This window comes from Fukomys damarensis, unplaced genomic scaffold (assembly GCF_012274545.1).
Source record: "Fukomys damarensis isolate Sample0158 unplaced genomic scaffold, DMR_v1.0_HiC HiC_scaffold_3, whole genome shotgun sequence".
NCBI lineage: Eukaryota > Metazoa > Chordata > Mammalia > Rodentia > Bathyergidae > Fukomys > Fukomys damarensis.
Window position 1 is genome coordinate 6,763,927 of NW_022900915.1, and position 24,394 is coordinate 6,788,320.

Genomic DNA, 24,394 nt, shown 5'->3' on the forward strand with positions numbered 1-24,394 from the left:
AAACAATTGAGATTGTAAAATAGAAACGTAAATTTCATTTCAAGAAACGTTTCGAGAAAAGCTAGTATGTGAAAAGTGTTATGGACACAGAATAGCAAGTCTTTGATACGTGCCCTTCAAGAATTCATTTGTATCCTAAAACGGGAAGGAAGGCCAGTTCTTGTGGTAGGCTTTGAGTCCTTGCGTGTCTCAGTGGGTAGTTAGTAAGTCCTGTGAGTACCACACACAGGACTAGTGCAGAGCTGGTGACAGAGCTAAGGGGAAAGCGGAGATCCTGTTGTTTGGAGGATAAAAGCATTCTAGGAGGAAGGGGCTTAGATCTTCCGGTCAGCAGTCCAGGCAGCAGAACGTACGTGACTAAATAGCCTGTGAAAATAGAAAGTGTTGCGGTTCGAGCTAAGCTTAGGGCTATTTCTCAAACATGTGGAAGATGAAGCTAGAAACATGCATGTATATTTTAGTTGTAAATTATTTTCAGACATACTGCAGTGTGTCTATTATCTATCATATTTCCCTTTATCTGTGTCTTCACTCTGTGTAGCTTCAGTTACCCACAGGCAACACTGGTCTAAAAATGTGAAATAGAAAATTCCAGAAATGAACAATTTGTAAGTTTAAAATTGCATGCTGCTCTGAGTAGCATGATGATACCTCGCTCCTTCTGCTGTAAGCACCATATGACCCGTAGTCACTCAGCTGCCATCTGTTATCAGGCAGTCTGTTTGGTACCACAGTGCTTGTGTTTAAGGAACCCTTGCAGAAAAGCCTGTGTTACAATGCCTGTGCCTGTGACCTCACTGCGTCTCATCAGGAAGCATTGTGTCATCTCATATCACAAGAATAAGGGTGAGAACAGCACAAAATGCAAAGGAAGGAGGAAAGGAGGGAGGGAATGAGGGAGAAGACAGAGAGGGAATGAGTGGGGAGAGAGAAACACTTGCTTCTTCCCTGAAATAGGTTTGGAGAAGTCTTTACTTTGTGGTACTTAAGACAGCTCTCAGTTGGTTAGAAATTGAAGTGATGTGGATATCTATTAATGCCTTCATTACTATAAAAAGATTTTAACTATCAAAATTAGGTGCATGTTGGCAGAGTGGTTGAATCGGTGAAATTGAAAGGTATTGGAGTCCTGAACATCTCTAAAGTGGTATTAAGTTGAATTTGATCCAACCCTGCTACTCCCACGTTGGTGAACACTCTTACCTAGACAGTGGCTGGCTCAGAAGCATCTGTAGCTCTCTCATGAAGGATAAGTCTCCATCCTTTGGTAAACTATTAGCAAGTTTATACTAAATGGTACCTCAGTATCACGCTATTCTGAGCAGTAAAAGTCCACCTCTAAAATAGCATGGACAGAATCTGAAATGTACTTTGGAATTCTAGTAAGAACAGTCCCTTCTCACAACTTATTAAGAACAATCACACAAGAAAATGACAATGTTAGTTTTTAAAAATGGTAGCAAACTTACCTGTGACTTTCTGCTGACTCCGGAAGTGTCCCTTGTGTGCTAAGTAGCAATCTTCTAACCAGTTTCCACTGGGCATGGCTTTACTTTTAGATGGATGATGACAGAATGGACCACATGTTCAAGGACTTGTGGAAAAGGGCTGCAGAGCAGACAGGTGGCCTGCACCCAGCAACTGAGCAACGGAACTTTAACAAGAGCCCGGGAAAGAGACTGTGCTGGGCCCAAGCCAGCCTCTGCCCAGCGCTGCGAGGGCCAGGACTGCATGACTGTGTGGGAGGCCGGAGTGTGGTCTGAGGTGCAGTACAAACCCACTTCCTCACCTTCTCTTTCTCTGCCTCTTCAGCTTGCACAAGCTCTTGCTGCGTGGTGTCCAGGCTCTTACTGCATGAGTTGATATTTTAACTTATACTATCTACTAATTTTGCTGGAATAAAAGGAGCATACTCAAATATTAATTTTGAAAAATAGAATGAAAGTATTTTTTATTCTGTAGAGGTGATAAAGAGCAAATTTTATATACATTTTAGAAATCTGCTTCTGCATTTACATACTGTAAGTATGGTCTTTAATAAGCACACATTAAAAAATATATTTAACTCATGGCATATTTCTGAACATATAAAAAGAAAAGGAAACCTAGCAATCACTGAATGGTAGTAGAGTGTGTTTATACATCACGTGCATGTGTGTTATATCATTTGCATTTAATCACCAGTGTAAGAAATTTAACAGTTTCACCACTTTATAAGTGAGAGCTTATAGAGCTTTATGGTAGAGATTAAAGTTAGTTTACTAAAAGTCCTACCTAAGTCATAGAGCTGGGACTGACCCAGGGCTGCCTAACTCAATATGCCATGTATCCTCTAGCTAATAGCTTGTAGTGTGTGACATACATATATGGTCTATGCTGATGCACAGTGATTTAGTTTCTGCTATCGGAATGCATACCTTTGCATAATAATGATATGAATATTAATAACTGCTGTTCACTGCCTGTATGCACTGACTGTTCTGAAGCATTTCTAGTGAATGTCAGTGCACAAACCCAAGTGGACACCTACTCATAAACCTACACACATATGCAAAGACATACAACACACACACACAGCACAATTATTCATTTATTTAATTTCAGTCTATTAAATAGAATCTGAAAAGTGACAAACAAAAAATGCTCCGGTAAAGTAGGTAGCTATTCTTTTTAAAGTATGGATAAAGTGGCTTAGGTAATGCAGTTTCTAAATATACTTTAATTAACCCAACCTCCCAAAAAGCACATCAGCAAAGAGATACACTTCTTGCCCTTTGGTTTTTCTTGGTTGCATTTTGCTTTTTAATAGATACTTTTTTCATTTATAATCTCTCTTTTTTAGCATAAATGCCACATCCAGTTCTACATAAAAATTAATCTCTTCAATATGGAGCGAGGATTCACATGAATATTGGAGAAATAATACACTGCCTCCAACTCAATAAACATTTTTGCAAACTCTTTAAAAGGAAGTGGGTCAAAAATATTATGCTGCGCAGATATTTGGAACCAGCCGGGAGAAATTTGCAACGTGCCAGTTGAAAATATTTCTCTGGTTTTGACTGAATTTAAAATCTGATCTTACAGAACAGGGCTCGTTTTAATCACTAGATCTAAAAATATAAACATTAGAATACCAAATCACAATGAATAATTCATTCTATAGCTCAATATTAAAGTGCAGGTTATAAAGTATGGTATAATTACTAATTTGTGCAAGATGTAGCCTATGTTGAGTGTCATAAGCTCCATGCTCACATTTTTTGGAACACGATTGTTGCTGCAGCCAAGAAATGTCAGCAGGGCAGTGAGCTCAGCCTCTGCCTGCTGCTGTGGCTATGCGCGATAACCTGGGAAAGCAGCATAGTGGTTCCTGTGTGACGTCATTGCTACACGTATGCTCTGACCCTCTTTTTGGACCTTTTGCAGTCGCAGATATAAATTAGACTGTCAGGTTGTGACATAGCTGTTCCACTCCTAACACCCCTGAATGCAACTCAATTACAGTCTGTTCTCATTCAGAGACTTCCTGACACCTGCTTTTAGAAGACAGGGTAACTATTTTATAGTAAGGAGCCTGAGAGTAGATTAGATTTGTATGCAGCAAAATAGTTGAATGCATTAACACTTCAGTCTTTTATGCCATCGTCATCAATTAAGCATCAGTTATTTGTGAAATTAGCTTGACGATTTTTAAACTAAATTATATTTTAATCTATATGTCTATTGAGAACAGTAATTTATAGCCATATATAATTCTTTTTATTTCTGGCTAAAATTTGTCTATTTTGGTTAAAGAAATCTTTGCGAGAAAGGGCATCCTGTGACATATTGTTATCTTTCCCCAACAATTAAAACTGAAGAAAAGTAAATATTAGCAAAATCAAAATTAAGATTTTCCTTGAATACATAGAAATGTGATATTAATTAAATTTTTATATTTTAATTTTGATCACTGTATATTATTGGTGTTAAATTACCATGGCATTATATTGCTCTCTGTAAGAGTAGTCTGTTGTTCCTGAAACAATTTATCTGCAATATTTTGCATTAGGCTCTATCTGGCCTCTGGTATACATGCTAACCTGGTGTTACCCTCAAACTTACCCTTTTTCTTTTACCTGGCTTTTGTGGGGGTAGCAGGCCCATGAGAAACCATTAGGGACCGATACCCAACAAAATCTATAGACTTTCCAATCACTGATTCTCTCCAAACCCTCTGATATTATCTTTCAGTGTTCTGTGAAGTGTGGCAGAGGTGTGCGCCATCGCACTGTAAGGTGCACTAACCCGAGAAAGAAGTGCGTCCTCTCCACCAGGCCCAGGGAAGCTGAGGACTGTGAGGACTACTCAAAGTGCTATGTGTGGAGAATGGGTGACTGGTCCAAGGTGAGTACCACTTTGTACATTCCCAGTAGCGGCTTTCAGTGATGTCAGTGTTACCTCCGTAGCCGTGACCATAGATTCTAAAAGGGGTGGGGAGTGGAAGTATGGTAATGTGCCTGGACTGTTACACGCTTTGGTTCATAGTCTGGCTACCGATGATCATGACCTTTATAGAACTGAATGTCTAATACATTCACTTAATAAAGTATTAAAAAACCGCATGCTTAAAGATAACATTTTGGCCAGATCTGGGCTACAGGTTTTCAGAAATACAAGCATTAAAAATGGCTCTGTGTTTAGCTCTAGTATTGTATACTTAGGATCCTGGAATCTTAAATTCTATGGATTAGAAGAACATAATGAGTCCTTTCTCCTTCTTTATTTTATAAATGGGAAAAAGGTAGTAATGCTGGGGCACAGTGGGGATCACTCATAAATAATGTGAAGAACATTGTGGGAGAAATGTTCTCATTATGTAAAGCACTGAGACAACCCAGCAATGCCAGCACTGCCGTACACGAGGTCCTCGACATTTAAAATCTAAACTACTTTTTGTGGTTATTTATGATTTTCCTCCCTAACCAAACTTTGCACTTTATAATTGTATCTGAGTGCTGAGTAAACTACGCTCTCTTCCCATTACTTTCAACATTGAAAATTCACGTTGGAACTCTTCGGGGGATGCCTTCGTAAACATTGTAAATCTACCTGTTAGAACAGTAAGAAACATTCAGCCCAATCTGTGCAGCATTCAACTCTTGAGCCATATAGGGAAACTTCGCACTTAAGAGTAAACAATATTTGGGCTGCAGAGGAATCTGAATTAACCACAGATCATTTTGGTTATATTCAGGATTTATATTTTCTCTAATTCTGAGGGAAAGAAATAGGGTCTCATGACAAAGACTTTGGTTGAAAATGCAAGAGATACAGGACAGTCTGGATGTCCTCCTTTGGGAAGGGAACTGGTTACACTTTATATACTTGTTACCATATCAGGAAAATAAAGGAATCAAACAATAATAGGGCGCCATGCTGTGTGGATCCTAACTCTGCAGTCAGCATGGAGAGGATAGCGGAGGAAGAGGAGTAGAGAAGCGACTAGCTAAAGAGGACGCTACGACCATTTGTTGTTCTTGCTGTAGGGAGTCATTTATTTCACTCATGCCATTCTTAGTGACATTCTAGGTATTTTATTTAAATTAAATAATTCTGCCAAAGAAAAAATTTGAAAACTGCTAAATGTATTATTTTTTCAATTTTAGTGGGAACAGAATCATTTTAAATCGTGTGTTTTTTAATCTTCAGTTAACTACAAACCCCAAAAGATGTAACTGTAAAAAACAAAAGATCTAGGTTTTATCACAGTATTTGAAATGAAACGGGAAGCTTATGCAACTACACACTATGGAAATAGAATTAGCAGTTCTTATTTGCATGACAAATGCTACTAATTTTGATTAACAAAATATGCCTCCTTTGTGACCTGTAGCTAAATCTTAAGCAAAACCAAAATTAACCAGAGAGATCATAAAAACATTGATTTTCTTTGATGTTAAATTTGAATATATATATATATATATCTTTTATCCTACCACAATTATATAATTAATTCTTAAATATAGTAGGATTAGATTAATTTTAATTGGGTTTATTGTATTATATTGAGCAAAAAATGGGTGGCTCTAATAAATACTCATCTCTATTTTAAACCTCTATACCTTTGTTAGCTTATTCATCTCTTCATCTGCTTATTTAGAGCATTGTGCTGTGGGTTTTCCTGTCCTTTTAAAAATTCTGCTCATGTGAAGATGTCTTCTCTTTCCCTTAAAGACATTTTTTCTTCTTTGAGGTCTCAGCATTTCAAATTCAAACAACAATGTGCACAAATTAAAACCAGTGGCTGCATGTGAATTTTATTGATTTCACTCCTCCTTTTAAACTTCTAAGATATCACTTTCATGTTAAAATAAAGACCATCCCAAAACAATTACAGAGAAAAGGAATACTGTTGTCATTATTAAATTTCAGTGATTAAAGTATTGAGGGACAGAAAAAAACACATAAATCTCTTATTTATATCAGCTGTGTCCCTGGAATAGAAATAACTACAAGATGTCTACATTTGTGGCTGGATTTCTGTGTTCCTCTGAGGTCCATTAATCTGTCAGCTTCACTCAAATCCAACTCATATTTTTAAACTACAGATATCAATTCACCTAAGAGTACTGAAAATTGATCTTTGTGTTGCCTTTAATCAGGAATATTCTGTGTACTCTCTGCAAAATGTAGCACTGAAAACCACTTCTCTCTTGATAATACAGACATATCTTGAGGTTCTCTCATTGTCTCAGGGTCACTGATCACTACTGAGGTAAGAGAATGTCAGCTAAAGGGAAGATAAGAAGGTAGCATACGCCTCAGACTGTGTTCAGGTGAATTTTTATCAGCCCATGTGATGTCTAGCATCTATGTTTTGGGTAGTTTTGTGAAAACAGTGGAAGAATTATTCTCTGCTTGAAAGAGAAAAAAGCAGATCCAGGTAGGTGAAAGAGGGAAATCTACACTACAAAATTGTTGCCACTGATAACAAAATAGATATAATGCAGTCTTGTTGAATATTCCTCACTTTTTTCATTGAGACTATACGGTTGACACACACAGACCAGAAAAGATGGAACGTTGCTGCTTTGCTCTGGCTTCAGTAAACTATTGACCCAGTTATATGTCACTTTCCATGTCTCTAATATAGATATTGTCTTAAGATCTTTACTGGAGGGCTGGGGATTTAGCTCAGCGGTTCGGTGGCCTGACTTGCAAGTGCAAGGACCCGAGTTCAATCCCTGGTACCAAAAATCTTTACTGGAAAGCAGAGTTTGGCCTGGCAACATAAAACCGCATTCACTCATTTAAACTGTCCTAAGTTTGGAACGCTGAATTGAAAAATAATATAGTTCCTTGTGTTATATACGATGACATATTTTCTGCCTGAATGTGACCTTTTTGCTTTCACTTGAACTTCTGTAACTTCTGGTTTGCATTACTGAAGGTAAGCAGAAAGGCAGATAAAAAAGCATTGTTTTATACACTTGTTGCAAAGAGTTTGGTCCTTATGAAGCTTTTCTAAAGATAGTACTTCTTTAGTGCTTAGAGTGGTTTATAATCATTCAACTGAATTTGAATGATAAACTAGATACTTTAGAATTGCAAATAATTATTCTTGGTTTATTCTTAGAGTCAAACCATACTCTATAATTCAAATTTATTGAGTCCTTTAAAATTCTGGAAAATGCATAGCTTTGGCTACAAATCAAATTATAACATTATTAATAGGTATTTGGACCAGAGATTGAGTCTTTTGTGATGATGTAATGCTAGTAGCAAAGTAAATCACTGGGTGATTTGCTTGTGTAGCTAGGTGGGTATGTCTTTTCTAGAAGGAAATATAAAGCTTGCAGTACAATGAGTCATTTTTAACTTTTTTTGCAAAAGGAAAACACAACCATTTTCAGCATGTTTACTTGCATAGAAGAGGAATTAAATAGATGAAGAATCTAGAAACTAGAGTAATTCTTCCTAATGGATAGGGGAAATATATCAAATACCAGTACATGCTTTCTATTAAAAGTTGCACGTAAATGAGAATTCTAATTATTTTAAGGTCATCTTTACCGTGAAGATTTTCTACTTTCATAAATTTATAAGTCTCAGAATGAAGTTTTATATTTATGTTCCATCTTCTCTGGAAACAATGTAGTGGCTGAAAAATATGTTGACTGTTTAATAATTCATTTTAACAATTATAAAACACTTGCCTCTATTTGGGTTTTTCTAGTAAAAATAATTCCCTTGCCACAAATAGTATGGATGTTATACGAATCTACTTTATATATTGTATTTCATATATTACATATTGAGCTCTATAACTATGGGAAAATAAGTGTTCCTATTTCTAAGTAGTTAACAGTATTTAAAAAGAAATTCATAAACAGAATATGTAAATTAAGTGCACCAGCTTTTTAAGTATGCTTTACATAATCAAACATTATGACCTTAAAGTGTCCCTACTTTAAATAATTATTAAACTAAGACAATTCAGACTAATGCAAGATCCAAGAACCAACAATTTTAAAAGATATTACTTACAGGAATTCATAAAACAAGTCTAGGAAGCTATGTAAATTTTATCATCCTATCATTTTGATCTTTACCTTATCCAGATTGGCCAAAGGTCAATATTAAGGGGCATAATGTGCAACATTTCACATATCTCTGAAAATAATCTTTTAAGTCTTATTTTGTGTTAGAGTGTATTCTTATAGAGAGAATGTACATGAATCAGAGACTCAATAAACTAGTAAGTCATAAGTAAGTTTGCTAAATAAGTGATCTAGATATGATATTAAGTTAGTATCCAATAATGAGTAATTAGAACATGATGACCACATATGGATAATGTGTGCTTAAAAAAATCTCCTTTGATAGGTTTTATAGATGAAAAGTTTAAACAGTATCTGCTTTCCAGCCATCGACAGATGATTGGATAAAGAAAATGTGCTGTCCATATATAATGGAATATTACTGGGCCGTAAAGAATGGCCCATTTGCATGAGAAAAAAAAGAATGAGACATTTGTAAGAAAATGGATGCACCTGGAAAATATAATGTCAAGTGAAATAAACCAACCACATAAGCTTAAATATCATTTGGTAGCTCGCATCTTAATGAGGCGAAGTGCAAACAAAGAATACGATAAAGGAGAGAGAGAAAGGGACAAAGGGACAGATCTCTTGCAATAGGGAAGTGGTCCAAGGGAGCAATGGCAAGCAGTGAGGATGAGGAGAAGGAGAAAGGACAGGAATACAGATTTGCTTGCACAGGATTCTAATAACTGCACACAATGAAAGTGCTATTTGCCATAACATGAGCTGAGATGAATAATATCAACAAGTACGACAAAGAAGATAGAGAAACCCAAGGACGGGGGAGGACGGGAGGCAAGAGGAAGAGGATAAAAGGAAAACGAGCTGTAATGTGTACATGGAACCACTCCCCAAGATGGTTATAAATTTCATGAATTGCAACCATGTACTAATCATTGTTTTAAAAAGCAAAAAAAAAAAAAAGACATGGGCTCATAGACTGTGGCTTTAACCTTCTGTATTTTTTTATACAGAATCTTGTCATTAGAATTAACACTGATGGTGGTAGTTGTGAGTTATCACACAGGTACTCAAAAATAATTACAAGAGACACTTTTCCACTGAAGGAAAACTCAGTGAATTTGAAGGAAACTTCAAGAAGGAAACCTTGATCTGAAGCAATCAAGGATATTCTGAAGTAAAGGAGTAGATAACATTTGTGTGTGTGTGTGTGTGTGTGTGTGTGTGTGTGTGTGTGTGTGTATGCTGGCAATCACACATGGCCTCACACATGAGAAGCACATGCTCTACACAAGCTGTGTTCCCGGTTCCAGACAACATCACCTTTTTAAATCATGCACATCCGCAGCCTGGTGTTTTTTGCACTAAGTCAAAAGGATGAAAAACATTACATCCAAATATTCCAAAGGGTTTTTGGCTGCTCCTTGGTCAGGCTAGGGCCTTAGCATTACAGATCCCCACATGTTTGGACTGACCCAGTGCTACATAAGCCCAAACCCAATTAAAAGCAGCCAGCAAGCAGTCCCAGAATCCAGACGAGTATATGTACAGCTTTTTAGTTTGAATACAACTAAATGCAGTGGCTTGTTACAGCGTAGAGAGAGCTAAATCGCTTGTTAAAATGATTTTCCATTCAAATTTAAGAAAATACTTACCAGTAACTGCAAATAATCAAATTATATTCCTTCATAGAATGTAAAAATTGGAAATGTGAGAAATTTAAAGTCAATGTAAAGTTAAAATGAGAACTGGGTTTGGTGAGGAGGAAACGAGGAAGAGAGAGGTGTTAAGGACTTGAAGACTCTCAAGTTAGTTTTCTGGCCTGACAACGTGAATGAACGTGAGATCAGACAGCCTGCATGTATGGAATGCTAGTGTTAAAGAGAAATAAGCCGATAATTTTTGCTGTGTTACCTTTCATATTCTTTAGTATTCTTCTGTTCCTGGCAAAAGGGAGACAACAATTATTTTTCTGTCTCTTTTTTAACCAAAGTTCACTTTTGCAGAGGATATAGTAGGTTTAGTATTTAGCACAATAAATTGTGAATAGTGTCATATTACATTAATTAAATTTCAAAGGCTAGTTATGATTTTTTCTCTAGCCAGAGGAAATTTGTAGATTGAAACCAAATTGAAACTATTTATAACCTGCAGACCTATCTTCAAACAAGGTCAGTATTTTTTTCAGCATTACTATCTGATTATATCTAAAAGTCTATTAATATTTGGAGAAGATAGTTGTTTACAACTATAATAATATATATAATCACATAAGACAAGAAAATTGAGTAGCTACTCCTTAAACAAATACGAAACTATCACAATGAAAGTTATCATTGTCAGATCAATCAGTTAATTTAAGAAATCAAGAATTGTGGACTGAGTGTTAAAGCATTTGAAAACTATCCAGATTTGTTTAGGACAAAAAAAAAAAAAGATTATAAACAACTTACAGAGGCCGGGGATTTAGTTCAGTGGTTTCGCCGCCTTCCTTGCAAGCACAAGGGCCCAAGTTTGATCCCTGGTAGAAAAAAACAGAACAAAACAAACAAACAAACAAAAAACAACCTTACACGCTATTTCCATGAAGTAGCTATATAAATCATGATATTTTCAAATATGATATATGCAATGTAATGTTGTGCCTTTAAAAATCATTTATAATATAATTACATGATGTGAAAATTTCTCCAAGTCCTACTATTAAGTAGTAAATGACAGGCACTAAAGTTACATAGTGTCAGCAAAGGTGATATACATAAGACCTTTACACACCTATATTAAAATTTTTCATCAGTAGTGATGTACAAAGAGCTGTTTATTTGAACGATATAGTACAAAGGGGACTTTGATCCTTCTAATTCTAGCATATTTATGTGTTAGTTTAAATTTTTCATACTTCACAGTTTCTATCTGAAAATTTAAATACTTTTTAAACCCTTCTATCTTTTCAGTCTCTAATATTAAGATCCTAATGATATAATGGACAGTGTGAAATAAGAAGAAAGGGGCTAAAAGTATAGGGAAAGTGGGAAAGGTAGGGGAAAACTAATAAGGGAAAAGAAAGAAATATGAGAAAATGAAAAAAATGGAAATAAAATGTTTGTAAATGGGGAGGGGAGGAGGGGTTAAGGGAGGGCAGGGACAAGGGGAAAAAATGAGAACCAAGACCTGTCATGTAAAGGTACAAGAGCCCAATGATGAATGTAACTGTACTGTATACCTAAAATGTACCAATAAACTCAATGAGAAAAAAAAAAGAATGATTGATTTCATGGGTATACGGAGATTTGAGACTGCTGCAGAGTTTCTAAGGATGTATAGGGATTAGGGACCGGAAGAGGTGAGACAGCTCACTATATGAAATTAGATATGTCTGGTTTGATTTCTGGATCTTTTGTTTAGATAAGCTAATGAATCTGAGTGAAATAATTCACAGAAAGTTCTTAGCATTGGGTATTATGTAATTATGTGAATGCTATTTCTATTACAGTGTCAAGGCCTGAGGGCCAGAATGGTTGAGTTTAACAAATTATGTAAAGTTAAAATAAGCAGAACTGGGCTTGCTTGGAAGGAGCTGAAGAAGAGGGAGGTGTTAAAGTGTTGAAGACTCTCAGGTTAGTTTTCTGGCCTGAGCAACTTGGGCGAACATGAGACAGGAGACCTTCCAGGAAGATTACATTTCAAAGGGAAGATTAGATCTACTTTGGACTGCTTTTCCTGTGTTCATAAAAGAGTTAAAAACTGGAGTCTTGTGGACAGGTGAAGGAGAGTTAGGAGATGGAAATATGACTTATGAAGTCAGCAGTATGTAGATGTTAAATTTTCAAATTGTAAGTGTGGCTGGGAGGGAGTGCAGCCTGAGAAGAACCAATGCAGTCTAAGAAACTCCCCCTGTAAAAAGGCATGTGACAGAGCCACCTGCCTCACAACTGCAAGGTTCCAAGTTCGATCCTTGGTACAGAAAAAAAAAATTACTTTGGTTTTGAATGTATTTCCATTTTCTATAAATTTTGATTACCCCGATTTGTTCAGTGGTTTAAACTAATGCATAAATTTCCTGCACTAATATGGCATCATAGCCTGTCTTTGTCACTACTGCTAAACCCTTTTATCTCAGTGCTAATATCTAATTTGGTAAAATTAACTTCTCAAAGATTTACATTTGTATCTATTACTAGAAGATAATTGATGATCATTCTTGATCATTTTCAGAAAAATAAAATCTCAGTTAAGTAAAATTCTACTCCATAGTTCTACAAACTTTGTTATTGTTTAATCTTCTTCAGATAAATCCTTTTCTGTTAGTATATTATCATAAAATCTTTTTAGGGAAAAATCAAACCAATCAATTTTTATTAGCTGGCATAAGAATGACTCACAAGAAGTACTACTACCATTAAGAGCTTGCTTTTTATTGTTGAAGTATTCTAATAAAATAATATGTTAAAGTCATTATAAATTTAATTTATTAATTAAGCTTCTACTAGTGTCAAAATCAGTAATGATGCTATTTTGGTAAGATGAATTACTGAACTTATTATCACCTCGATAATACAATAATTTTCAAGTTATTCCCAAATAGTTATGAAACTTAACTTCCACAAAGACTGTAACAACATGTTTTCTTTTTAATGAAAGAAACTCTTTAGCCATTATCTGCTAATACTATATAATTCTTGATTAACAAGTCTATTGCTATTTTATTTCATCCTTGATATTCTGAAAAAAAAAGTGATGTATTACTTCTCCTTACTCATGTCTCCTGATTTGACCGTGAGATTAAATGAAATAATCAGGACTAGGCTATGTCTGATTGCTGTGTTTCTTTGAAATATTGATGATCTTCTTCATCTTATCAGATTAAATTCAATTATTTTTTTCCCGTTAAGTTTATTGGTACATTTAAAGCAAACGTGCAGTTACATTTATCACTGGGATCTTGTACCTTTACATGACATGTCTTGCTTCTTATTTTTCTCCAACCTCTGCCCTCCCTTCACCCCCTTTCCCACATTGTAGGTTGTCTCTTAGCTCTGTCAGTGTTTCTCTCGCACTGCAAAAACTTTTTAATGCAATGAGATCCCAGCTGTTGATTCTTTGTGCAAGTTCTCATGCTGCTGAGGATGTGTTCATAAAGCCTTTTCATTATGCCAATGTCTTCGAGAGTTCTACCTAATTTATTATCCAGTAAGTTTAGTATTTCTGTTTTGATATTTAGATCTTTAATCACTTGGATTTTAGTTTAGGGCATGGGGAAAGATATGGGCCTAGTTTTAATCTTTGGCAAGTTGAAATCCAGTTTTTCCAACATCATTTATTAAAGAGGCTATCTTTCCTCCAGTGTGGATGGTGGGCTCCTTTGTCAAAGATGTAGCTGAGTATGTCTGGTGTTGTTTCTGCATCTTCTAATCTATTCCCTTGATCCTGGGGTCTGTTTCTTTGCCAGTACCATACTGTTTTATCACAGTGGGTTTGTAGTATAGTTTCAAGTTGGAAATTGTGGTACGCCCTGCCATATGTCTAGCTTTTGCTTATGGAGTTGTGGCCTTCATTTTATTTTTCTAGGATATTGTTTAGAAGTGTTTGGAGTGCTGGTTTGGTGCTTATGAAATTTCTCGGGTGTTCTTTTTCATGGAAATGACTTATTTTCCCATCAGTTTTGAAAGATAGTTTTGCAGGATACATCAGTCTAGGTTGGAGGTTGTTTTCTTTTAGGACTTGAAGTACCTCACTCCAGGCTTTCCTTGACTTGAGGGTTTGTGTTGAAAAGTCTGCTGTGATTCGGATGGGCTTTCTTTTGCATGTGATTTGTTTCCTTTCTTTACTGCTTGTAGCATTATGTTCTTCTTCTGGGTTTCTGGGATCTTGATTATTATATGTCTTGGTGTAGATATTTTTTTTATCATGGCTAGTTGAAGTCCTATATGCATCACTTATCTCTATGTCAAATTCTTCCCTTCTCTTTGGCAAGTTTTCTGTTATTAATTCTGTAAACAATATTTTTTATGTCATTTGTACTTTCCTCTGCTACTTCATGGATTCCTATCAGTCTTATATAATTCTTCTTTGTATCATCTAAGAGCTGTTGGATCAATTTCTCATGATCCCTTACAGTTTTTAAAAGATGTCTCTTTTCCTGATCACTGACCACAATTCTATCTTCTGTATCTGAAATTTTATCTTCACATTCATTCATTCTGCTGCTAATGCTTTCTATAGAGTTTTAATCTTCTAGATACCTGTTTGAATCTGTTTCATGGATTCCATTTCTTTCCTACATTGGGCATTCATGGATTCCATTTCTTTCCTGTGCTGGGTATTCACAGTTTTCATCATGGTCCTGAGCTCATCTATTTTTTTTATCTGTTTCTGTTCTAGAGTTTTTAATCATGTCTTTCATTCTCCTCACCATCTCTTTTGTTATCTGGGATCTTATTTCAGTTGTGAATTTTTTGAGAGCCTCATGTATCTGTTTTGTTACTTACTTCCTGTGCTCTCAGTTCAGAGTGTCCAGATGGTCGACTCTCAGACTTTTCCACCTCATTTCCCCCAGAGTTTACTTTGATGAGGTGGAAGTCTGTGTTTGTGCCTTGTTTAAATGTCTTCTCATTTCTATTTATTGTTGTTGGTACTGTCTTTCCTTTAATTCCTGGGTAATACTTTGATCTTCCAGATATAGCTGGTCTTTAGGTTTTGAGTCTCTAATGACTGTAAAGGCAATCTCATTTTCATTATATGAGAAAGGACAACTGATAAGGTCAATGACAACACCCTGGCTCATGTGATACACTCAGCAACACAATAACATCAACCACATCTTAGAAAATGACAATTTCTGGTATTTATTAATCTATCACCTTTAACTGTATGAATTAAATCAAAATTGAGGACCAGCCCAAAATATGTTTATAGTGAGTAAACTTTTCAATATGGCAATTCTACCCTTCAGGTTGAGGACTTAGAAGATATTGGGAGAGAGGGATAGATAGATAGGATAGAGAAAGTTTAGAAGTGAGGTCAGAGGACACAGGAAGATCACACAAACTCTAGGGAGCTGTTGAAGATGAGAGGATATAACAGCACAAAACATACACAAGAACAGAAAAAACTAAGAACAATTGGAGGCTAGAGGCTGTAATCACTTTGTTTGAAAACTAATGGCAATTGAGAGAAGGTAAAAGAGAAGAAAAGAAAAATAAAAAATAAATACTAATTAAGATAGGAACAGGAACAAAAAGGGATAGAAATGAAGATCAAGGTGGAAGAAAGGTGGGGGGAAAAGAAGATAGAAAAGGAAAAAAATTTGAAAGCCAAAGGGGCGGGCCTACAAGAGGGTTTTGTGCTGCTTCTGTGCTCTTCTGTTGCCCTGCACTGAAGAAGCAGGCCCACCAGAGGGTTGAAAGCTACTGTCAGTCTCCTCTGCTGTGCTGGGCTGAAGGGGCAGGCCTACCAGAGCAAAATTCGGTTATTGATTTTTTTGTAAGACAGGGTCTCATGGTGTAGTCCAGGCTTGCCTTGAACTCATGGCAATTCTGCCTCAGCCTCCCAAGTGTCGAGATTACAGACAAGCTTCACCACACAGGGCAAATACATCTATTTAAAGCTTTATTTAGTTCAGTTTAGTTCACATTTTCTTCAAAAAAATTTTCTAGCAAGCATTTGTTTAGATAATTACACCCATTTTGTAAAGCATCACAAGATGAAGGTTTTGCAGGATTAAGACCATATCAAACAGTTTGTTCTCTTTATAGAAAGTCAGTCATTCATCAAATATAAAAATTATGTTATTCAGAAACATTTAAAATTAAAACTTTGGATATCAGTTAGCTAGGCTAACTGTGGCCTGTGCCTATAATCCCAAATATTTAGAGGCTGAGGGTGAAGATCACTTGAGCACAGTAGATTGAGACCAGCTTGGGCAATATAGCAAAAACTCCCTCCAACACACCCAAATAAAATAAAATAGATTAGTTATCTGTTGATTTGTATTAATGCCAATGGTATATGAATAAAAATACATTATTTTATAGTAAGCTATATTTTTCGTGAATGTGACATGAAAATGAGCTTAATTGCAGTTACTGTCTAGCTGATCAGACAAATTAGATGCATCAAAAGATAATATTTAAAGACAAGAAGCTATACAAATAACCTACATGAAAAGCAGTGCACAAACATTTGACCAGGAGTTTCTAATTTCAGCTATATTATATAATAAACTCTTTGTTATTTTTTGCATGTGAGATCACTGCTAGATCTATTATGCTAGATAATAGCATAGAATCACTGCTAGAAATTCTACATGTAATATGTATGTGTGTGTGATATATTAAATCTCCCCATGTGGTTCTCAAGTGTAACTTCGGTGTGTGAGTAAACCATAACTGTTGCATAAATATGTGTGGATGGACAGGATAATGTAGACGCCTTCATGGAGGAGATGAATTTGAGATTGTGTTTTTAAAAGAGGCAAGACATTTAAAAAGGAAAGTATGAGCACAACTGTAGAATTGGGGAAATAAATTGCATTGGTATGATTAGTTTGTAATAAAGCATGGTTTTTAATAAAGAGGTAGATAAATGAAAGTCTGAAGATAATGGTATCTGAGCTTTATTTTATAGGCCCCGGTGAATTGAATAACCCATGATTTTTATATGAGGAGAGTCCATATGTAAAATTTTAAAAGGTATATACTAAGTTAGTGTGGGGTTCACTAGAAATTTAAATTAAAGACAATTTTAGTTATTGTAGACTAGGCTTAAGGGTATTAAAGATTTTTTATAATATTCCCGTTAGGCAAATGGAAATAAGAAGACATGAGCCTACTATAATCATGAAGGAGGAAATGATGCCACAGAGAATGCAATCTTAACAAATATTTGTAAAGTACAGAGAAAATATAAGCACTAAGAATCTCACGGTCTACGTATTTAAGAGAGTGCCATTGGAAACCATTTACCAATTTTCACTTAGAATATACTGTAGTAAGATTTTACTTGAAGAGTTCTACATGAACTAATGAACTTCTCTAGCAAAATATGTCTAAATCTTTATCAGACAGAAAATAATATGATACTATAAAGTAATTATATTTTCTTAGTCCAATTAGCTTCACTTTATTTGTGTCACAGGATAAATCTAATTATATATATATGGAGCCAAGAATGTTCTCTATAAAAGATTATTGTGTATCAAATATTCTTGTGGCCAAAACAAATATCCTACAATTGAATATAAACTACATTTAGCCAAAGAGCAAGGACTCCATTAAAATTGCATTTTATTAGAAATCTGGGCTAGATATAAATGAAACCAAGGAGCTTCTCTGTAAATGACTATTGTACATCACACATGCTTGTGGCCAAAACAAATATCCTACAGTTGAATACAAACTATATTTAGCTGGAGTAAGGAATCTATTAAAAGTGCATTTTATTAGAGAAACCCAGGTTTTGAATATTTTTATCAGCATAACAGTGGATATTGCCTAACCTACCAAGAAAGAGCAATTATCTCAACAATATATCAATAAATGTGTATTGTTGTTACACATTTTAAGCCCAGAACAATTAAAAGGGCTGAGAAGATTTGAAAGTCATTAGCAGACTTATATACACAATTGGACATGTGCTAACTTGAATATAAATTAATTATATGTTACAAACCAGGTATGGGCCTTGGAGAACTATCTGACCAAGCAGAGAAACATCATTTATCCCTTATCACACGCTCAGCTTCTCAACTTTTGTTTTTCTTCCTTAGTGTCCAGAGTCCTTTGATGCTCTGAGTTCTGCTCAAGGACAACCAGAGGTTCTTGACAGAATTCTGCTCAAGTGAAGAGCATCAGTATTTAATCTTTTGGATTATTTTGCATCTGAATGGTGTTGGTCATGTTTAAGAAATATACAGAGAAGATGGTTCATAGTCTAAGAAAGGGAAACAGAAGAAGAAATTTTAACAAATCTTCTATTTCTCTTAGTGCTCAATTACCTGTGGCAAAGGAATGCAGTCTCGTGTTATCCAGTGCATGCATAAGATCACAGGAAGACACGGAAATGAATGCTTTGCTTCAGAAAAACCTGCTGCATACAGGCCATGCCACCTTCAGCCTTGCAATGAAAAGATTAATGTAAACACAATAACATCACCCAGACTGGGTAAGCAGACCAAACAGCAGATGGTTTGAGAAACAGAAATGCTTATAGCTTTTTCTATTTTGTACATCACTGTAAAGACTGGGAGTGGATAAGCTATGCTAATTACATAGCTCTAAACTGCATCTATTTAAATATGATTTAATCTAACTGGGCTTGTGGGTAAGAAAAACTTAAACCACTCTGATTCCTGAAGGTGTTTACTGAGAGCCAGATCTAGGAAATATTAATCTTGGGTACGTGACACTGGAGGTCACCCATAAAGGGTCTCAGGATGCAACCAAATTTTAGTTTCAGACCAGTCCTGTGACAGAAGAGTCAACTAAGATAATGTCTATTGGAAGGCGAGGTCAGAGTGTAAGCCTTCCACCCCTATGGTTAGCAGATTTCCATGTGGTCATGAATACAAACTATCTTTTGGAGAGACATGGAATTTTTAAAAAAGGCTTTCATGAAGAAGAGTATGTGAATGTACTCCAGTGAACAAAATTAGTTTGATGGTCATCTTGAAGGACAGAATAATATATTTTAAGATACTAGGGCTGGGGATTTAACTCAGTGGTTCTGGAGCCTGCCTTGCTCAAGTGCAACGACCTGAGTTTGATCCCCGGTACCAAAAAAAAAAAAAAAAACAGGAAAGAAAGATATTAGTAGTATTTTGATATTTATGTAGTTTTATGTTATGAAGTGCTTTCATATTTACTCTTAATTTTTGTTACTTGGTCTAAACTATCACTAAGAAGTATATATTTCAGATAGATGTAGCCAGTTCTTGTTAATAAATATTAACAAATGAACTAGGCTTTATTTCTATGAAAACTAGTGGCTTTTAACAACATTCTTACCTACTGCCAGTGGGTTGCTTTATGTTTCACATCTTTGATTTTAGCCTGTGTATATAGTCTACAGGAGAGCAGTTTTAATTATGCAGAACAGTATTGCCAAAATGCAAGGGGCTGTATTACGATATGTACTTATTAAAACATAAATTCAGAGAAATGAAAAGTTTGCTTCTTCATGGAACTATAAAAACCCTTTTTTTCTGAGCTAAATAACTAACATTTCTAAGACATAATCAGTGCACATAGAGTAAGACTAATTAAAACAAAATTTAGCTATCCTAAAGCAGATGCACCCAATCCATATATTCAATGACAACACAATCCCTTTCTCTGGTAATTACCTGAAGTAACATTTGGCACAAAATAATGGAATGAAGAATTTATAGTTTCATTGAAATTGAATTTCATTCTTTATTTCTGGAAGGCATACCCAACTCACAGAAGTAAACTTAGTGAAAAATCTAAGATTTTAAAAAATAAAATAATGAGCTGAATAGCGACCAAAGCAAGAAATACAGCAAGACAAACTCATAAATATTATTTCTTCTGAAAAATTGATATTAAATATGCATGATAAATTTATATATTAGAGTCTCATTTCAAATACTTTATTGCTGTACATTTCAATCACTTATAATCAGCTTTGATTTTTGCACACTTGTGCGAGAATTTAGTAAAATGAAATAAGCGTGAGCATATTTTCATTTTAACATTTCTTTGTAATCCCACATAGCAACAGTGATCCATTTACATTTCCATTAAGGTGGATACATTGAGTACATTTTTTTCTTTTTTAATTTTCTCTAACAAAATCCAAAAGAAGATTAACTGAAAGGTATAAAATTGAAGCCTGGAAGTATCTCATACTGAATCTGGGAAATCTAACTTTAAAATGTTCATAAGTGTCTTAGACACTCTTATCATTGAGACATAATACCTTACATCCACAAATTGAAGGAGGAAAGCTTTATTTTGGCTTTCAGTTTGTAGAAGTTCAGTCCGTACTTAGGTGGCTCCAAGGTAGGATGGTATAGCAGAGGCACAGAGCAGAGAAGCCATTCATGTCGTGGCAGCCGCGAAGCAAACAGAATGAAAAAGAAGCTGAAGAGGGAGACAAACCCTTCCAGGCCATGCCCCCAGCAAGGAACTCCCTCCAGCCAGACCCTACCTCCTGATAGCAAGCTAGCTATGCATCCCATAATCCAAAAATCCCAACTATGTCCATAAGAAGTTCTTGGGGGACATCTAAATATAAATCATAACATTTTTCCCATTGTCATAAAGAGGCATATAAACACCACTTTAAGCAAAATGCTCTTAGTCTATCATCTCTAAGAGTTGCTGATGCTCTAGCAGTTTTAGGACTGCTGAAAAGTCCAACCCAAGGTCTCCTCTCAGACTTAAGACAAACTCCTCCCTGTGCTCCTCTGTAAAATCAAAAGTTGTGTACTACCAGCATACAATGTCACAGGGTAGATATTCCTATTCAAAAAGGAGGGGATGGGGGATATAAACCAATGAAACCAAAGGAAGGCAAACATTAAAACCCGTAGTTCCATGTGAAGCACCCAGCACAAGCTATGACGAGATGTGAACCCCAGAGTGCTTTGCTGGCCCAGCCCTACACCCTTGCTCGTGGTCGCAGCTGATGTTTCATGTTTCTGGCTTTTTCAACTTTCTGCTCTCTCTTACATCACCCACAGCTTCACGTCACTCTTCATTTCACTTCTTTTCACTCACACACCGCCCTCTCAGGGGCACACTGCCTGGCCTCCCAAGCCTTCTTCTGAAATCCGGGTGGAAGCCTTCCTGACCCCCACAGTGCTTGCATTCTATACACCTGTGAAACCAGCACTGCATGGATTACACCAAGGTCTGCCATCAGCGGGAGCCTTAGCCCCTTTAAGTCACGGCTGTACTGGTCTCTGAGTGCCTGGATGTCTAAGCACTGTAAATTGGGTACTGGGGAATCAATATCCTAGGCCGTCATTGTCCTCAAACAGGTTGCCCTATATTTCTCTTTCTAAGGCCAAGTCTCTCACCTTTGAAACTTTGAGTTTATAGAGAGGTAGATTAGAAAGGAGACTGCTGGTTCCTGTGATGCTTTCAAGTCATCTTTTCTATTGTCCTGTGGTAAGGTACCTGATTTATTTTTAATGTGAATCTTTTTTAGAGAACAAGCTCCCCTCTGCTCCATCTTTACTAGAGCTTTCTTTGTGGCAAAACTGAGAGCTTTTTAACTGGGATTTTTCCTCCTGTTTCTTACAGTTTATTATACTAAAAGCCACAAGCAGTAACAAAGTTGCAGCCTGAACATTGGACTGCCTTTAAATTTTTTCCTCCAGATTTATTAATCTGCCCTCAGTCAACATCTCTACAGTGTCTCAGGACATGAGCAAAATGTAGACACATTTTCTACCAAAGAATATCGTACATTTTCTAGAGTCCAACTTCCAATGGAGTCCTTGTTCCCAACTGAAACCTCATGAAGTTAGTCTATCAGCATTCTGGTGTTCTGAGCCCCGGCAAAAATCTCTCTTAAGCTTGACTTAAGGCATTCTAAAACTTCTTCAGTTGCCATTTCTAAACCTTTCCAAACTCCTCCCACAAAGCAGTTTCAAAGATTTCGAAACCACATGTTTAGGTAACAGTTACAGCAATGACCCCCAATTCTCTGCTACCAAAAATCTTTCTTGGTTACTTTCTTCATCACTTGTACAAATGTCTGACACCCACAACTTAAACGAAGGGAGGTTTCTTTTGCTACAGTTTGTAGAGGTTTAGTCCATAGTCAGATGGCTCCAAGGTAGGATGGTTTGGCAGAGGGGTGTCGCAGAGGAGAAGCTGTTTATATCATGACACTGAGGAGGCAGTGAGTCAACAGAGGAACAGAGAAGAGGGACATAAAATTCTAGATCATGCTCCCAGTGACCTGCCTGCTCCAACCAGGTCCCACCTCCCAACAGTAAGATAGCTGTAATGCTCCTATAATCGAATCACCTTCCAAAGGTCCAACCTATGATTATATGCAGCTTTAGAGGAACATCTAGACATAAACCATAACAACAAGTAAGAATTCTATTTATTCACTCTACTCCTGGGTTACTGTGTGTGTATATGTTTCTTTGTTTCTTAGATTCCAAAAGGGCTATATAAATGAGTCAAAATAAGTATACAAAATGCTTCCACTTTGAAATCTGTTTCTGCCGATGACAACTATGTTATCTGTAGGTATCTGAATTTGTATGCTCTGTTTCACAGCTGCCCTGACCTTCAAATGTCTGGGAGATCAATGGCCAGTGTACTGTCGAGTGATACGTGAGAAGAATCTGTGTCAGGACATGCGGTGGTATCAGCGCTGCTGTGACACTTGCAGGGACTTCTACGCCCAAAGGCTACAGGAGAGGAGTTGACCTCCAGCACGCTGGCTGACTGGCTCACAGCTCTTTGCAATTACATTATTTATAAACACACACACTAGCATGTTTTTCAGACCAAATAGTATCAGATTACATATAATTTAATCAAATTAATTTATTTTTTGCCTGTCAAACATCCAACGTGGTGTTTTAGTTGTACAAACGTTTTGATTTATACTATAAGGCTTCATAAATAATTTTATATGAATGAATACATTGGATCTAGTAGCCTGATAAAAATAAAAATGAAACAAAAGATCATTAAATTTTTTTTTTTGGTTTAAATTAGAGTTTTCTCTAAGGTGCTACTTTCTCTCCACCAATACCATTGAGTTATCCAGTACATATACTACCTTAGCATTATAGTTTAGTTATATATGGAGGAATATCATGGGTTTTCATTGTTTTATTTTTTGGTGTCCTGCTGCAGAATTAGCCCATTTTCTGTCATCTGCAGGAGATGTGTAAACCTCATAGTGTTGAGCAGGTTTTTAAAGAATGTATTATGAATTTGGTTAAGATTTAGAGACATCCATGGAAAAAATTCTACTGTAATGTTAACCTTGTTTTAATAATGAAAAAGTGAAGCAGAGACTTTGATCATGTTCATGAACATGCACTTGAACACAAGTATTATAACAATGAAACACTGTAGTTATTTACACTGAATCACCATGGCACTGTTGATATATTTTAGGAAAAATGCTCTAGAAATGTTGACAGCCTACACAATTGTGTATTATTTTAACATGTTGCCATTAGATTTTAGTGCTTTAAATATTTTGAACAAAACATTGATCCAGCATCCACTTTTGTATCATTTTAGCAGATTTATGAAAGAGGATAATACATAGATTCACAAATCATGAAGTTTACTAAATACTTTTAAGCGTTTTCCCTGGGAATAAGGAAAAACTAAAATGATATAATAGTATAGTAGTTTCATTGCGTTACTTTCCTTTTAAAAATTAAAAAGTTTACAATTCTGTGAAATGTTCAAAAGCCAGCTTAAATTTCTTTCCTGTGAGAAAATATTGTACATAAAATTCTTAGGTTTTTTTTTCAATAAAATATGTGCAACTTCCTTTTGGGAGATACTTCTCCACACATCTCCCACATTTCCATGTGTTTGGCAAGAAAAGGCATTGTCGGCTTTTGTTCTGAAGTATCATTTAAAGGATGTTTGTATAGTGAACCACGATGAAAAATAATGTCTCTATGAAACAAAGGGCAAAGGTGCTTGCTTCTCATTAAAATTTTCCAGGTTTCTTTTTTATTATTCACTGCATGTACAGCTATCACTTGACTGTTTTCATATTATCCTGTGTGAAATGGGGCTCAGAGAGTCAGTACAATACAGATTCTCTGCACATTGTTATTGCTGTAATAAAGTCCTTTGTCTCTAACCCAGGTTCTCGTGTCTTCT

At 35.9% G+C, this 24,394-nt stretch overlaps 1 protein-coding gene across 1 annotated transcript in view; it reads left to right on the forward strand.

The window, feature by feature from the left end:
* Positions 1–23,190, forward strand: part of Adamts19 (ADAM metallopeptidase with thrombospondin type 1 motif 19) — a gene marked incomplete at its 5' end in the record, with an annotated part of 210,106 nt that extends 186,916 nt beyond the window's left edge. Inside the window, 4 exons of the mRNA XM_010627281.2 lie at positions 1,560–1,764; positions 4,237–4,389; positions 18,533–18,710; positions 22,811–23,190. Coding sequence (XP_010625583.1) covers positions 1,560–1,764; positions 4,237–4,389; positions 18,533–18,710; positions 22,811–22,962 — 688 coding nt within the window. The remainder of the gene's footprint in view (positions 1–1,559; positions 1,765–4,236; positions 4,390–18,532; positions 18,711–22,810) is intronic.
* Between the last annotated feature and the right edge of the window lie 1,204 nt (positions 23,191–24,394).